Genomic DNA, 17932 nt, shown 5'->3' with positions numbered 1-17932 from the left:
CATTAAGGTGTGTGACTGTGAGAGTCTGGTGTCAATTACCTTTCTATTGTCCTGTTAGAAATAAAGAAAAATAAAATATTTTAAACTACTCACCAACTCTGCTCAAATTACTGTCTCCAAAGTTTGTTCGTGCAAGATAAATACACTTGAATTTACTTTTTTTCCACAAAATGCACTAGCTTTTACTTTGTTTTGATTAAATATAATTACCTGTACTTTGCGCCTTTATGTGATCCAACATTAGAATTAAGACATTTTAATCAAAGTTATTTTCTTTTAATCATTAAGAATTAAGGGCTTGATCTAATCCGTAGCACTGAAGAGCTGCGCCACAGCGCAGTAGAAATTTTAAAGGCAATATCCCTGCATTCCTGCATATAGACTGCATTCACGGTTAAACGTTGCATATGTCAGTTCAATCGGAAATTACCTTTACATTTCAATCGCGCTATATTGCTTAACTTCAGCAATACAGATTGAATTGAAAACATTTTGTAACTTCAGGCTGGATGCTCCTAATCCACATTAAATTACATGACAACATAACCCGTTTGTGGAGTTGTTGTGCAGGCTTTGTGTGTCAGCATAAACCAAATACTTCACTTTGTGTCACCTACACAGCACATTATGTCATACATATTTTCAGAGTTTACCTATCTCAAATTCTCAAATAGTACTGGTTGGGCGTGTAGACACTTCTCTATTGTTCCTCTTTAAAATGGAATTCTGGAACAACAACAACAAAGGGACCAATGGCACCCAACATTCCCTCCCAGAATGGTTAGAGCAGGTATCTTGTGACCTGTGGTAAGACATTGAAACAAAGCAGCAATAGGAGGAGGATGTGTGAACCACCTCCAAACACTCCTTCTATAGTGTTCTAGAACGTTTTAACGCTTCCTTTGGTGCGATGCCTTTGTCCCTGCTAGACATTGGAGAGTCTTTAAGCCCAAGGTAGTTAGTTATTCAAGACCAGTTAGGCCAGTACACTAGTACAATCTTACATAAAAAAGGTGTAAGTAAAACCATATACAGTAGGGTTCTTCGGTTTGTCCCCATATTTGATGCTATATTTATAATTATATAAAATATATGCAACAAATTTTCTACCCACAGGTTTCTGTGCCAACGCACCACAACAAATAAGCAAAGAATACTGACTTCGGGTGCTTCCACATTATCTTTGGTTGCTGGAATTATATTTTGGACGAACGTGAGCAGGTAGCCTACAAAATACTTTTGAAGTAACCTAAACAGATAAAAAAATTGTGGCTGGTTGTGTTTATGCCACACGTAAAAGGTAATAAATAAATAAAAATGTATGACAAATATTTAGCCTATAGGCTATTAATTGGAGAGGAGGCAGAGCTCGCTTTAAGCGTCCCGATTGTGTTGTGTGACAAAACTGCACATTTTAGAGTGGCCTTTTGTTGTCCCCAGTACAAGGTGCACCTGTGTAATGATAATGCTGTTTAATCAGCTTCTTGATATGCCATCTATCAGGTGGATGGATTATCTTGACAAAGGAGTACTTCTCACTAACAGGGATTAAACTAATTTGTGCACAAAATCTGAGAGAAATAACGTTTTTGTGTGTATAGAAAATGTCTGGGATCTTTTAATTCAGCTCATGAAACATGGGACCAATACTTTACATAATGCCTTTACATTTTGGTTCAGTATAGTTTAAGTATTCTCCTTAATCAATTTCCGTTCTGAATGCGGGTTGCGCATGAATAAAAATGCCAACTGTTGGATATCCTAACTCTGTCTGGATTCCAATAGGAATTACACATAACTTTGCAAACCATAATAATGTGACTTGCGGGGCCTGATATGGCCTGTAAACCAGGAGTTTCCTAACACCACTGAGTTAGGTTAAAACTAGGCCAGCAAAATAAGGTCTTATGATATATGTAATGTATTTTGTCAGATCGTTTTAATGATAATATTAGCCTTGGTGAAAGCCACAGGCCTTTTAAAGGAAATAATTCAACAAGCATGTCTGTGTCACTAACAAATACAGTTGTGGGTGGTAACTCTACAATTCCCTCAAAAAGAAAAGCTACCCTGGGAAACATGAAAATTATACTTTACACCATACACCATTTCATTACATTTCACTCTCATAGAGTGGGTAAAAATAAGAAACACGCAAACTGCTCTTTCTAGTATCACTGCTCTTTATTAAGCTTTACGTATCAACCTCAAGGCCTTTGTCAGAGCTTTTGATCAATGTGTGGATTTCTTATTTTTCCTCATCTTACTCAACTGTTAACATGCACCTGCAACAAAGATAGCTCAGCTGTGCGAGCGCATTTTGATTTTTACTCCACTGTAGAGTGAAATTGTGTGATTTTCACCACAGTAGAGTGAGTGCATTTTATATTTTCTCCAGAATAGAGTGAAATGCCTATTAGTTCACTCCAGTGTATTGTGAATTTCACACAGGCAGTGTTTTTTTCCCTTACTCTGTATGGGTTACAGAAACACTGAAATGTTAACATTTTAACCTTTTGAAAGTGTGAAATTCACTCTATTGATGCATATACACACTGCAAAAGTGTTACAATTAACACTACAACAAGTTATTTTAACACTTCCAATTTTAGTTGTAGTCTAAAGACAAGATTCAATTGACAATAGTCTGATGGGTGACAATATTGTCCATTTCCTGAATGAAGATACTGCAGCGCAGCGTAGTGTGGGTAAATGACAAAGAAGGGCACAGAGCAACCTTTTCAAATTATCCTTCATATAAGTAAGATGTTTTGATTTCATAACCCATTGTTAAGAGCAGGTTCTACGGTTTCTAAAACACATACATTTGCCAAATAACTTAAGTGGGCTCCATTTTCAAAATATCACTGCTGTAAATGTACAGTGATGAGGTAATGTTTTACAGTAAGAAAAACAGAACTGTGAAATATTACAGCATCTCTGCTGTAAAGGAATATTACAGAATTAAGCTGGCAACTCTGGTGCCAGGATAATGCTGTAAATGTACAGTGAAATTCCCACTGAAATCTAAATGTAAGAAAAACAATATATTTGTACATAAAATACATTTATTCAAATTGGTAACAACATTAACAAATTAACAACATAATTGACAATAGAAGTAACAGTTAACACATATGTAACGAAATAAGAGCGTCATTACGACCCAAATGTAAAAACTATATTGTGTGCCTGTGTGTGGGGTGTGTGGGGGAGAGAGTGACAAAGAGAGAAGGGGAGATGGAGTTAAAATTGATATTGTGTACAATCCTAGATCAATGTTTAGGGTTAAATAATTGGGTAAGGGGGTTCAGAGGTGAAAAAACACAACGGAACAGTTGGGCAGGAGAGCATCCAGGAGAGAGAAGTGAGCACAGCATCAGGTGTTCCTCATGGGGCTCCGTAACAATCCTCCTCAGTTCCGATTTTGTTATCTCTACTCACCCCAATAATAGAAAAAGAAAGAATAGAATGAGAGACAGAGACCACCAGCACTGTTACTCTGAGTAAAAAGACAGGTGAAAAGGGACATATCAAGCTCGTGTCCTGTGTGTGTATGTGTGTCTGTGTGTACTTAGTGAAACTCAGTGAGCTCTTGGAAGAATGGGGCATTGTAGGGGTTGAGAACAGCTGGCTCCCTCTGGGCCACTTTGTCATGCACTTTGTCCCATCTTCAGGGTTCATCATCTTGGGTTGATTCAAACCTATAGCATATATCCAATATAGTTTATGAAATCAATTGAAGCATTGAACAAATACAAGTAAGACAGCAAGATAGCTAGGGTTTGAAGTAGTTCTATCTAACTAATAAAACATTGCTATCGCCTACACAATACCACAGTTTCTTTTTACCAGACTCATATTTTCTTTCTGTGACACCAAAGGTTTGCATACTACTGTTAAAAAATTATCAAAGACTCCAAACACCCAAGTCATAGGTCATGTCTACAGTTGACACTTACATGTGACTTCTGCTATCAGAATACGAAGATTGCATTGAAAATCAGGTTTAGATGCACAAAGGTGGTCTGATTGTGTTCAGATCTAGTTGACCACTTCAGGCCTTTGATAAAGTAAGACTGGGTTTTATTTGAGTCTCTTATAAAATGGGTAATAGTAATGTATAGCAACCCAAGGTGTAAATAATAAATAGCGGTTACATCTCAGAGAGTTTTGAATTGTCAAGAGGAGTTAAACAAGGGGGTCATCACTATTCGTTATGGCAATTGAAATGCTAGCTATTAAAATCAGATCAAATAACAACATTAGAGGATTAGAAATCCAAGACTGAAAACTTCTTCAAACCGCCAGAGCAATGGACAACCACGGAGGTCCAGGAGCGGCTAGACGGGTGCCAGAAAGAGCAGAGTACAAACACGGGTCAGACTTTCAGACCCAGTGAAGCACGCAATCAGCCAAGCACAGACTGCAATGTCAGAGGAAGTGGACACAGCAAACGCATCACAGGTGGGTTCCACTCAGTATACAATCGTGGCCAAAAGTTTTGAGAATGACACAAATATTAATTTTCAAAAAGTCTACTGCCTCAGTTTGTATGATGGCAATTTGCATATACTCCAGAATGTTATGAAGAGTGATCAGATGAATTGCAATTCATTGCAACGTCCCTCTTTGCCATGCAAATTAACTGAATCCCCAAAGAACATATCCACTGCATTTCAGCAATGCCACAAAAGGAGCAGCTGACTTCATGTCAGTGATTCTCTTGTTAACACAGGTGTGAGTGTTGATGAGGACAAGGCTGGAGATCACTCTGTCATGCTGATTGAGTTCAAATAACAGACTGGAAGCTTCAAAAGGAGGGTGGTGCTTGGAATCATTGTACTTCCTCTGTCAACCATGGTAACCTCCAAGGAAACACGTGCCATCATCATTGCTTTGCACAAAAAGGGCTTCACAGGCAAGGATATTGCTGCCAGTAAGATTGCACCTAAATCAACCATTTATCGGATCTTAAAGAACTTCAAGTAGAGCGGTTCAATTGTAATGAAGAAGGCTTCAGGGCGCCCAAGAAAGTCCAGCAAGCGCCAGGACCTTCTCCTAAAGTTGATTCAGCTGTGGGATCGGGGCACCACCAGTACAGAGCTTGTTCAGGAATGGCAGCAGGCAGGTGTGAGTGCATCTGCACGCACAGTGAGGCGAAGACTTTTGGAGGATGGCCTGGTGTCAAGAAGGACAGCAAAGAAGCCACTTCCCTCCAGGAAAAACATCAGGGACAGACTGATATTCTGCAAAAGGTACTGCTGAGGACTGGGGTAAAGTAATTTTCTCTGATGAATCCCCTTTCCGATTGTTTGGGGCATCCGGAAAAAAGCTTATATATAAATATATACTACAAAATACAGTTAGCTTTCCCTCTCCCTCTTGCTTCTCCTTAATGTTGGAAGAAATTAATTTGTTGAAAAACCTTTTCAACTATCATCTTTCTGACTCTGAGTCAACTCCTCACCACATTTGATGCACTGCAATGCTAGCTGTAGCTTATGCTTTTGGTACTAGATTCATTATCTGATCCTTTGATTGGGTGGACTACATGTCATTTCATGCTGCAAGGGCTCTGATAGGTTGGAGGATGTCCTCCGAAAGTTGTCATAATTACTGTGCAAATTGATGGAACCATAAGCCTCCTAGGTTTTGTATTGAACTCAATGTACCCAGAAGAGGACAGAAAGCTACCCTACAAAGTGCTGTTGTATTGTAGACCATTGCAAAACAGCGTGTTTTAATAAATTATTTGGTCAAGTGAATATATTTATGGCGCGTCATCAGACTCGTCATCTCATGCCTCAGCGGGATCACTAGGCTCCTCTGCCTCAGCCGGTCTGTCAGATTCCCGCGCCCCAGCTGGCGACAGGTTCCTGCGCATCAGCAGGTGTTACCGGTCCGCTCCTGATCCCCGGGATCGTCCCATTGGTTGGCGTCTTGCGGCTGAAGCTGAATAAGCCGGGGAGTGGGTACCGTCACGTATGCTCCCTCTCCAGCACTCTAGGTTGCCATGCTCCCGCGTCTCAGCCGGACTGACAGGTTTCCTGCGCCTCAGTAGAGGTGACTGGCTCCTGATCCCCGGGATCGTCATTTTGGTCGGCGTCCTGCGGCCGGAGCCGCACCTCGTTGAGGGGGTACTGTCACGTGTGCTCCCTCTCCAGCACTCTAGGTTGCCATGCTCCCGCGTCTCAGCCGGACTGACAGGTTTCCTGCGCCTCAGTAGAGGTGACTGGCTCCTGATCCCCGGGATCGTCATTTTGGTCGGCGTCCTGCGGCTGGAGCCGCACCTCGGGGAGGGGGTACTGTCACGTGTGCTCCCTCTCCGGCCTCTAGGTCACCAGGCTGCTCGTTATGGCGCACACCTGTCACCAGCGTTACGCACACCTGCGTGTCATCAGACTCACCTGGACTTCATCACTGATTACTACCGTCCCTATATTTGTCACTTCCTTAGGGTCCTTCCCCAGGCATAATTATTTCTGCTCCTGTGTCATGTCTGTGAATTGTTCTTGTTTCTTATTTTGTATTATGTTGTGTTTATTTATTAAAACACTCACTCCCTGAACTTGCTTCCGACTCTCAGCGCACATCGTTACACACTGTTTTTATTTTCATGAAATTCACTGAGGAGGATGGTTCTCCCCTTCCTCCTCAGAGGAGCCACCACTGGTTAAAACAGTAACAAAGTTTAATGGCAGTGATAGAAGAAAACTGAGGATGGATCAACAACATTGTAGTTACGCCACAATACTAACCTAATTGACAGAGTGAAAATAAGAAAACCTGTACAGAATACAAAACTTGAATCCTTTTTGCAACCAGGCACTAAGGTAATACTGCTAAAAATGTGGCAAAGCAATTTACTTTTTGTCCTGATTACAAAGTCTTATGTTTGGGGCAAATCCAATACAACACATTACTGTGTACTACTCTCCATATTTTCAAGCAGAGTGGGGGCTGGGTATGATTGTAATTGTTAAGGACTGGGGAGTTTTTAGGATAAAAAAAAACAGAGTGTAGCTAAGCACGGGCTAAATCCTAGAGAAAAACCTTGTTCAGTCTTTTTTTCCACCAGACACTGGAAGATTAATTCACCTTTCAGCAGGACAATAACCTTAGAAACCAGGCCAAATCTACACTGGAGTGGCATACCAAGAATACAGTGACTGTTCCAAGTTACAGTTTTTAGTTAAATCTGCTTGAAAATATATGGCAAGACCTGAAAACCAATTTGATAGAGCTTGAAGAATTCTGACAAAATAATGGGCAAATGTTGTACAATCCAGGTGAGCAAAGCTCTTAGGAATTTACCCAGAAAGACTCTGATAGCTGTAACCGCTGCCAACAGTGATTTTAACATGAATCACCCCAGGGGAGTGAATACTTATGTAAATTAGATATTGCTGTATTCACATAATTAGCAAAAATTTCTACAAACATGTTTTCACTTTGTCATAGAGTAATTGAAAAAATACATATTTAATCAATTTTGAATTGAGGCTGTAACACAACAAAATGTGGCATAAGTCAAGGGGTATACATTTGGTCCTCCATAGAACCCCCATTCCCCCCCGAGAGAAAGAGTTGAAATAAATATATTATATTATATATTCTCTATATGTAACACCACCATCATAAGAAATTAGGTTGTTTAAGTTTTAACCAGTAAACCAGCAACTAATTGCTAGACAGCGGTGGAAGGCCTGATCACCGACAACAATGAGACAGCCTATAGGGAGGAGGTCAGAGACCTGGTAGTGTGGTGCCAGGACAACAACCTCTCCCTCAACGTGAGCAAGACAAAGGAGATGATCATGGACTACAGGAAAAGGAGGGCCGAACACGCCCCCATTCACATCGATGTGGTTGTAGTGGAGCTGTTGTAGTGGAGTTTCAAGTTTCTTAGTGTCCACATCACCAACAAACTATTACGGTCCAAACACACCAAGAAGGTCGTGAAGAGGGCACAACAACACCTTTTCCCCTCAGGACACTGAAAAGATATGGCATGGGTCCCCAGAAAAAAGTTCTACAGCTTCACCATCGTGAGCATCCTGACCGGTTGCATCCCCGCCTGGTATGGCATCCCCGCCTGGTAACTGCTCGGCATCTGACCGTAAGGCGCTACAGAGGGTAATGCGTACAGCCCAGTACATCACTGGGGCCAAGCGTCCTGCCATCCAGGACCTATATACTAGGCTTTGTTCTTGGAAGGCCCAAAAATTGTCAAAGACTCCAGTCCATAGACTGTTCTCTCTGCTACGGCAAGGCAAGCGGTACCGGAGTGCCAAGTCTAGGTCCAAAAGGCTCCTTAACAGCTTCTACCCCCAAGCCATAAGACTGCTGAACAATTAATCAAATGGCCACACAGATTATTTACATTGACATACTAGAAATTAGTGGCTAATATGTGTATCTTAAAGTGGTCCTATGGACAGATACTCCAATCTCCGCTGTGGAGCTTTGCAGTTCCTTCAGGGTTATCTTTGGTCTCTTTGTTGCCTCTCTGATTAATTCCCTCTTTGCCTTGTCCATGAGTTTTGGTGAGCGGCCCTCTCTTGGCAGGTTTGTTGTGGTGCCATATTCTTTCCATTTTTTAATAATGGATTTAATGGTGCTCCGTGGGATGTTCAAATTTTCTGATATTTTTTATTACCCAACCCTGATCTGGACTTCTCCACAGCTTCGGCCCTGACCTGTTTTTGAGAGTTCCTTGGTCTTCATGGTGTCGCTTGCTTGGTGGTGTCCCTTGCTAAGTGGTGTTGCAGACTCTGGGGCCTTTCAGAACAGGTGTATGTATATATACTGAGATCATGTGACACTTAGATTGCACACAGGTGGACTTCATTACACTAATTATGTGACTTCTGAAGGTAATGTTTTTTGTTTTTTTGAAACAAGTAATTTTTAAAATTTCACTTCACCAATTTGGACTATTTTCTGCATGTCCATTACATGAAATCCAAATAAAAATCCATTGAAATTACAGATTGAAACACAACACAATAGGAAAAACACCAATGGGGATGAATACTTTTGCAAGGCACTGTAAGTCCCATGCCATTACTTTATATTACATGATTTTATAGTAAGAAGAATATAATTAAAGTTAGCTGAATAAAATAAAGAATATTTTTTCCCATTCTGGAGCGAGTGCGCAAATGAAGTGGCTATGTTGAAAGTGAAAGTGATCACTTGAAGCAGGTCATATATACTTGATTTACTGTAGAGCTACAGTGCATTCGGAAAGTATTCAGACCCCTTGACTTTTTCCACTTTTTGTTACGTTACAGCTTTATTCTAAAACGGATTAAATCATTGAAGCGATTTACAGCTGTAATCGCAGCAAAAGGTGGCGCTACAAAGTATTAGCTTAAGGGGGCTGAATAATTTTGCACGCCCAATTTTTCAGTTTTTGATTTGTTAAAATAGTTTGAAATATCCAATGAATGTCGTTCCACTTCATGATTGTGTCCCACTTGTTGTTGATTCTTCACAAAAAAATACAGTTTTATATCTTTATGTTTGAAGCCTGAAATGTGGCAAAAGGTCGCAAAGTTCAAGGGGGCCGAATACTTTCGCAAGGCACTGTAACCCTAATTGCTCCTGTACGTCCTTCTGGAAAAGATTGTCTGCTAAAATGTTTAGAAATTAAGCTGTTTTCGACTATTGAGATACACCCCAGAGTTCTGTTTTCTAGATTACTCTCCTCTTCGTGGGGGTCAAAGCTGAGCTCTTTGGGTCGTGCAAAAGTGCTGTCCTATCTGCTTTTATAGGTGGGGAATATGGTTTGATATGAATTGGAAAATGTTTGCCCAATGTGCATCCAATTTTTTACATTTTAATTTCACTCTACATTATAAAATTAATATCATAATAAATGTGGATTACCTCCAGAGGTGGTAAGAAAGATCTGATCACAATGTGTCTTTAAATCATCTACACCTGTCTAAAAATGTGGGCACAATCAGAATGTGGACAAGATCAGGACAAAGAGTCCATGTTAGCACCAATTATAAACAGGGCTACTCCATTGCCCACTAGTGATTGGTAATGTCGACCCAGCAGTGCTCAGTGAACAAATTACATGCAAGTGCTATTTATTTAGTGTAAACGTGACAGCCAGGCTGTTATTGCGAAACAGCAAAGGCTTTAATTACGAAACAGAAATATATAATAGTCTACTACACGTGACGGATCTAGTCACAGCCTCTTTTTCAATAATCCTATACTTGCTTTTCAAAGACGCATCAAGATCAATCGTCTCACGTTATCTAACTTGGCACACATTTATTTATAAACCACCTTTTCTTCTCTTAAGCGCTTGAAGTCCATTGCACATTCTGTGGTGAAATGGGCGTGTTTTGGGGACTGATGCAAATAACACTCAGTTGGTATAAATAGTTTCTCTGCAAGCATTTCCCTCAGGCCAGTGAATACATCTGAACTAAGCTGATCGAAAAGACACACTCAGCACAATGTAAGTAGAAATGATAGGTCATCATTGCATTGATTAGGTTTGTTTGATTTGTTATGGTGTTAAGTAATTAAAGGAAGAGGGATTTGTATAGAAATAGAAATGTGTAATAACATAGTTTCTGTCTTTTAAGGTATTACAATATTGCAAGTTATGTCTGTATGATATATTTTTCATATGATGATGTCACTGCCTGTTTGTGTGTACTTTAGGTTTTTCATGTGACGACAGCACGTGACAAATACATTTGATTTGAAAACCTAAAGTACACAAAACAGTGGTTTTGTGTACTTTAGGTTTTCAAATCAAATGTATTTGTCACATGCGCTGAATACAACATATGTAGTAGACATTACAGTGAAATGCTTACTTCCGAGCCTTTCCCAACAATGCAGAGTCAAAATCTAAGAATAATTTGCAAAATAAAAATGTAAATAGTAACACTAAAATAACTATAACGAGGCTAAATACAAGGAGTACTAGTACAGAGTCATTGTGCAGGGGTAGAATGTTGTTGAGGTAATATGTATATGTAGGTAGGGGTAAAAGTGACTAGGCAATCGGGATAGATAATCAACAGAGTAGCAGCACCATGTGAAGAGTGTGAAAGAGTATGAAAGTGTGTCTATGTGACACTGACTGTTTGTGTGTACTTCAGGGTTTATTTGGCAGGGTTGGTTGGCTTGGTTCTCATCTTGACTGCTGAAGCCAGAGTTGGGTAAGGAAGTTCTAATACACCTCTGTTATTACTTTCCACACATCCTGAAACCACGTGTTTCAGAATAATACTGTTTGTATAATGAATGAACAGTATCCGGGCTAAATCGTATGCTATTGTTCTTTATTGATTTGTTTTCCACTGTTTCCTTTAAGAAACTCTTCTGAGTCTCACTTCTGCACAGAGTCAAAGGAATGTCTGCTCTATGATCTGGTGTGCAAGAATGACGATTATGAGGTCAGTCTTGTGCAGCACAAATTAATGGCACATTGGGGCTACAATATAGGAGTTTGTTTCACCACCTTTTTTGTGACCATTTTTTTAATGTTTAGTTGTTGGTCAGGGTAGCAGATACAAAACAATAGCATTTGCATTAAAATATATAAAATCAACAACATGATGATCATCATTATCATCCCCATTTTGGTTATCGTATTGGGTTTCGGTAATCTGAAAAATATTGTAGATCAGTTCTGCAGGGTTGTTGATCAGTTATGCACGTTTTGCGCAGTCTCATCCTAATCCCGTCCCCAACATCTGCAACTCAAATACACTCTACAGCAGAGGACTATTGAGTGAAGGTTTGTTCCTGTGTTACAGGTGCGCCACTATGACTCAGTGAAATGGGTGTCAACAGATGAGGAAGCATACTTCATGGACAAGGCCACCTACACTGCCTTCAGGAGACTCTTCAACTATATCACCGGATCCAACAAGGCTGGTGTGTGTGTGTGTGTGTGTGTGTATCAATCTATTTGTGTGTGTGTGGATGCACGTGCATGAATCTGTTTCCATGCGTGTGTATACCTGGTAACAAGTGCTTACACAGATCTTTCCTATAGGAGTCAACATTGACATGACAGCTCCGGTGACTGTCAAAATTGAAGAGAAGAAGTGGGGGTCGTCTGTCTTCACGCTCAGCTTCCTCCTGCCGTCTACCCATCAGATGACTCCTCCCCAACCCACTGATGACAAGGTAAAGCCAAATCCTAAATAGAACCTACGCCCTATGCACATGATCTGAGAGGATTTGATTGGTATAAGCAATATGGTGAATCTTCCACTTAGCCTATCAGAGGGCAAAGTGGAGCTATTACCATATTGCTGACACCTGTCAAAAACCTGTAAACCTGACACAATTACATCCACATCGGTAGCCAGGGGTCTGTAGTATTTGTGTGCTTTATTGAGTGGGTTTTTTCAAATACTTAAGCTGAGCTCAATTATGCTTGCCTGGCTCAATAGTGCCAATGGAATAGTCCCAAAAGTAAAAACCTCACCCACATGGCACTTTAGTAAAACTGAATCTAAGTTGAACATAATATGATTGTCTATCAGACCTGGGTTCAATAAGTATCTTTCAAATAGTTAGATATAGCTTTTATAGTGTCAGGTGGGCAGGGTTTGCACTTTTGGGACTGTTCCATGGTGCCATTGAGCCAGGCAAGCTCAATCGAGCGGAGCTTAAGTATTTGAAAAATAACAAATACCATTTGAACCCATGTCAAGTATGTCATGTTTTTTTTTAAAGACCGCTGGTTAACAATGTAGATGTCATTGTGATTTCCCCATACAGGTGTACTTTACTGAGATGCCAGACATGAAAGTGTACGTGAGGGGCTACGGTGGATGGATGATGTCTTTGACATCCAGTATAAACTCCATGCTGCTGAAAAGGCAGCTAGACAAAGTTCAGGCCACCTACAACAAAGACTACCACTATGCTGTGGGATATGACAGGTGGGAGCACAGATACAAATCCTTCAATATACTCATATCCAACATCAAACCAAATTCCACCACAATACTTTTTTCAAATATACTTTAATATTTTGTGTGTGTCCTTCAGCCCAAAGAAGATTCTGAACAGGCACAACGAGGTGTGGTACATTGTTGAGGGAGAGCCTGTGTGCCCTACCTCCTCCTAAACATCCTCCTCTACTACTGCTGAGTCTGGCATTACTGCTTTGAGGAGGACCAATTGGAGGTGCATGGTAGACTGAGAACAACGATATGAACTAAGAGATGTGTCCTTGATCTAGTGGCACTGTAATCCAAAATCAATATGCCACATGCTATAGAGTGTATACACACTGCATGTCTTAAAATTTTCTCATACTTATTCAGGATTCAATTTGTTAGAGAGGTGACGAGCACCCCCTAGACCTGTGATTCAAACTCTGTACAATCAATGTTGACTAAGATTTGGAACTTTTTCTCAATAAAATATGAATTGTGTCTGTGTTGAGTTTGTTTGCTTAAATATATGCCAAACAAATCCTCTACAGCTCTTTGGTCATACTCAAGTGGTGGTGAATACAGTATGATTATAATGAACATAAAATCTTGGGTACTGGCGTCAGATACCATATTTGTTACATAGTCTGCCCAATGAGAGATTACAATGAACATTACAAATGAACATGTTACATTTTAGTCAGTTAGCAGACCTTCCTCTCTAGAGCGACTTTGTTTCAGTCACTCCTTTCACAAATACAGTGAAGTCGTGTACAGTGAATACTATACACCGTTCGCCATTCAGTGCCGCCGTTAATAATGAGGTCATGTTCATAGAAGAAAAATTCTCAAATAGTTCAGATAAGTAAGAAAACAGATCAAGTATACTCTCAGAAATAAGAGTTCCAAAAGGGTTCTTTGTAGAGGGATAAGGTTTTACCAAAAACTGTTTTGTTCAGAAGAACATTTTTTGGAAGACAAGGGTTCTTTGATGACTCTTTGGAAGGCAATAAGTGTTCTACATAGAATAATACAAAGTTGAAGTCAGAAGTTTACATACAATTAGGTTGGAGTCATTAAAACTCGTTTTTCAACCACTCCACACATTTCTTGTTAACAAACTATAGTTTTGGCAAATCGGTTAGGACATCTACTTTGTGCATGACACAAGTAATTTTTCCAACAATTGTTTACAGACATATTATTTCACTTATAATTCACTGTATCACAATTCCAGTGGGTCAGAAGATTACATACACTAAGTTCACTGTGCCTTTAAACAGCTTGGAAAATTCCAGAAAATTATGTCATGGCTTTAGAAGCTTCCGAAAGGCTAATTGACATCATTTGAGTCAATTGGAGGTGTACATGTGGATGTATTTCAAGGCCTACCTTCAAACTCAGTGCCTCTTTGCTTGACATCATGGGGAAATTGTAGACCTCCACAAGTCTGGTTCATCCTTGGGAGCAATTTCCAAACGCCTGAAGGTACCACATTCATCTGTACAAACAATAGTGCGCAAGTATAAACACCATGGGACCACGCAGACGTTGTACCGTTCAGGAAGGAGACGTGTTCTGTCTCCTAGAGATAAACGTACTTTGGTGCGAAAATTATAAATCAGTCCCAGAACAACAGCAAAGGACCTTGTAAAGATGCTGGAAGAAGCAGGTACAAAAGTATCTATATCCACAGTAAAACGAGTCCTATATCGACACAACCTGAAAGGCCGCTCAGCAAGGAAGAAGTCACTGCTCCAAAAAAGCCATAATAAAGCCAGACTATGGTTTGCAACTGCACATGGCGACAAAGATCATACTTTTTGGCGAAATGTCCTCTGGTCTGATGAAACAAAAATAGAACTGTTTGGCCATAATGCCCATCGTTATGTTTGCAGAAAAAGGGGGAGGCTTGGAAGCCAAAGAATACCATCCCAACCATGAAGCACGGGGGTGGCAGCATCATGTTGTGGGGGTGCTTTGCTGCAGGAGGGACTGGTGCACTTCACAAAATGGATGGATCAATAAGGGAGGAAAATTGTGTGAATATATTGAAGCAACATCTGAAGACTTGGTCGCAAATGAGTCTTCCAAATGGACAATGACCCCAAGCATACTTTCAACGTTGTGGCAAAATTGCTTAAGAACAACAAAATCAAGGTATTGGAGTGGCCATCACAAAGCCCTTACCTCAGTCCTATAGAAAATTTGTGGGCAGAACTGAAAAAGCATGTGCAAGCATGGCCTACAAACCTGACTCAGTTACACCAGCTCTGCCAGGAGGAATTGGCCAAAATTCACCCAACTTATTGTGGGAAACTTGTGGAAGGCTATCCGAAATTGTTGACCCAGGTTAAACATTTTAAAGGCAATACTACCAAATACTAATTGAGTGTATGTAAACTTCTGACCCACTGGGAATGTAATGAAAGAAATTAAAGCTGTAATAAATCATTCTCTCTATTATTATTCTGAGATTTCACATTCTTAAAATAAAGTGGTGATCTTAACTGACCTAAGACAGAGAATTTTTATTAGGATAAAATGTCAGGAATTGTGAAAAACTGAGTTTAAATGTATTTGGCTAAGGTGTATGTAAACTTCCGACTTCAACTGTATAATATTTTCCAGCATGAGCTATTGGAGATTTTCAGAATTATTTGTTTTACTGTTATATCTGGTTTTGCATGTCAATTGATTGGTTGATTAATGTTATGCTACACAAAGATAATGAACACAGTTTTTTTTTAAACGTATCCAATTTGTTTATGGATTTGGATTTATTTCACACATTACTGAGATGGTTGTTCCAGTTTAGATGATTGAGGTAGTATTAGTATTCAATCCTCCCTACCCTGGCAGTCATGGGTGATTAAGGTTACCCTCAGAAATCTTCAGTCTCTTGGCAATTTCTCACATGGAATAGCCTTCATTTCTCAGAACAAGAATAGATTGACGAGTATCAGAAGAATGTTTCTGGCCATTTTGAGCCTATAATCGAACCCACAAATGCTGATGTTCCAGATACTCAACTAGTCTAAAGAAGGCCAGTTTTATTTCTTCTTTAATAAGGACAACAGTTTTCAGCTGTGCTAACATAATGGCAAAAGGGGTTTCTAATGATCAATTAGCCTTTTAAAATGATCAACTTGAATTAGCTAACACAACGTGCCATTGGAACACAGGAGTGATGGTTGCTGATAATGGGCCTCTGTACGCCTATGTAGATATTCCATTAAAAATCAGACGTTTCCAGCTACAATAGTCATTTACATTAACAATGTCTACACTGTATTTCTGATCAATTTGATGTTATTTTAATGAACAAGAAATGTGCTTTTCTAACAGAAACAAGGACATTTCTATGTGACCGCAAACTTTTGAACTGTATAGCTGTGTAGCTGGTGAGATGAGTCAGGAGCAGGACAGCAGATATGAGTAATGAAAGCAATTTTACTCAACAATATAACAATACACATCTTATAAATACAAGGCCACAAATACGGACAGCAATACAATAAACAATTACTCACAAACAAACATGGGGGAACAGAGGGTTAAATAATGAACAAGAAATTGGGGAATAGAAACCAGGTGTGTAAGACAAAGACAAAACAAATGGAAAATGAAAAGTGGATTGGTGATGGCTAGAAGGCCGGTGACGTCGACCGCCGCCCAAACAAGGTTAGGGACCAACTTCGGCAGAAGTCGTGACATGAACGAGAGTATATCTATATATATTACTGTGAATATTTATCACATAGTTTGTGTATTATCTTATATTTTGATAAATTGAATGTTAATACTGTGGACCTATGTTATACATTTTATCCCCTGTTTCAGGAAGTGATGTCACTGAGTACTATATATGTAAGAACTTTCACCCCCCACCTGGGATAAAGGATGCCTGTTGAAGACCTAAGGGTTGAAACATTGTTACAATAAAATCACCTGGGAGCATGAGCAGCAGTGTGCAGAGTTTTCTTTTCTGTTTTCTATTTTTATCTCCAAGGTTTTGGCATCTTCCATAAATTGCAGCTACGAATCCGCCATATAAATAGTTTAGAAAGAATAAGATGAATCTTGGGTAAAACCGATAACTATTGAAAGATAGTTGACATGCGTTTCTTTACATTATAATGGACATTGTGCAGCTAAAAATGTCAACATCGGTATCGGCCCAATGTCTAGTTCAATGCAGATGTGCAAAACCGATGTGCATACCTATATAACGTAGGTACATTACGTAATGACGCCACGTAAAATGTTGCGCTACACGTGCAACACAACATTCCTAACCTAGCCCACAATGTCTGCTGTGTGGATCGAGCAGTAAACAAGTCGAGCAGTCATTTGAAAGAGTAAGAAAATTTCAGCGAGACAATGCAAATGCGTAATCCATTAACACCAAGATAATGGAATTCATTGCCCTTGACAATCAACCGTTCTCTGTCGTGGATGATGTTGGCATTCGCAACTGGTTGAGCACCTGGTTCACACGTTACCAAGTGCGCTATTGTTCAGATGTTGCCCTACCGGAGTTACACAGTAATATTAGCTTCACAACATACTATGGAACGCAGTTTGGGTCTTTCCATGTCAAAAAAGATACACGTCAAATAACACTATTTGACAATGACATTATTTGACACATTAAATAAGCTTTTAATTTGACACATCAAATAACACAGTTCTATTATAGAATGTTGTGTGTTCTGAATTTGCACGTGCAGGCCAAGCGCCACCACTACTAGCAGTAGCACTGTCAAAGCTGTACAAAAAAGTCTGCAAACAAGCAAACACTGGCCAAGAACCAATAAAGCATTATTTGTTTGACCGCCACTTCTGGGATATCGAGCTAGCGTTACAATCAGCACCAATACAATCAGCCTGAAAACAATAACCAGTAGAAACTACAGTCATTTTCACTATTCTTAGCAATGATTTAGGAATTCTTGTGAGTAAGTATTAGCTAGGTCGCCACTTGTTGTTTG

General features: G+C 39.8%; 1 protein-coding gene across 2 annotated transcripts; it reads left to right on the top strand.

Moving 5' to 3' along the window:
* Positions 1–10264: 10264 nt before the first annotated feature.
* On the top strand, positions 10265–13439 carry LOC110520959 (heme-binding protein 2). Of its 2 annotated transcripts, XM_090232220.1 has the most exons (7): positions 10265–10486; positions 11142–11201; positions 11357–11438; positions 11802–11922; positions 12044–12177; positions 12778–12941; positions 13051–13439. In XM_090232220.1, coding segments are annotated over exons 1-7 (642 nt in total). In that variant the 5' UTR covers positions 10265–10484; the 3' UTR covers positions 13130–13439. The 2 variants fall into 2 exon arrangements, with proteins under 2 accessions (XP_090088346.1, XP_090088347.1); XM_090232221.1 differs by lacking the exon at positions 11357–11438 and having other exon boundaries at positions 10430–10486.
* Positions 13440–17932: the final 4493 nt, after the last annotated feature.

This window comes from Oncorhynchus mykiss, chromosome 4 (genome assembly GCF_057628025.1).
Source record: "Oncorhynchus mykiss isolate SJ-2025 chromosome 4, ASM5762802v1, whole genome shotgun sequence".
NCBI classification, from domain to species: Eukaryota; Metazoa; Chordata; class Actinopteri; order Salmoniformes; family Salmonidae; genus Oncorhynchus; species Oncorhynchus mykiss.
Note: the sequence above shows the minus strand (reverse complement) of the source record. Positions and strands in the feature narration are given on the sequence as shown.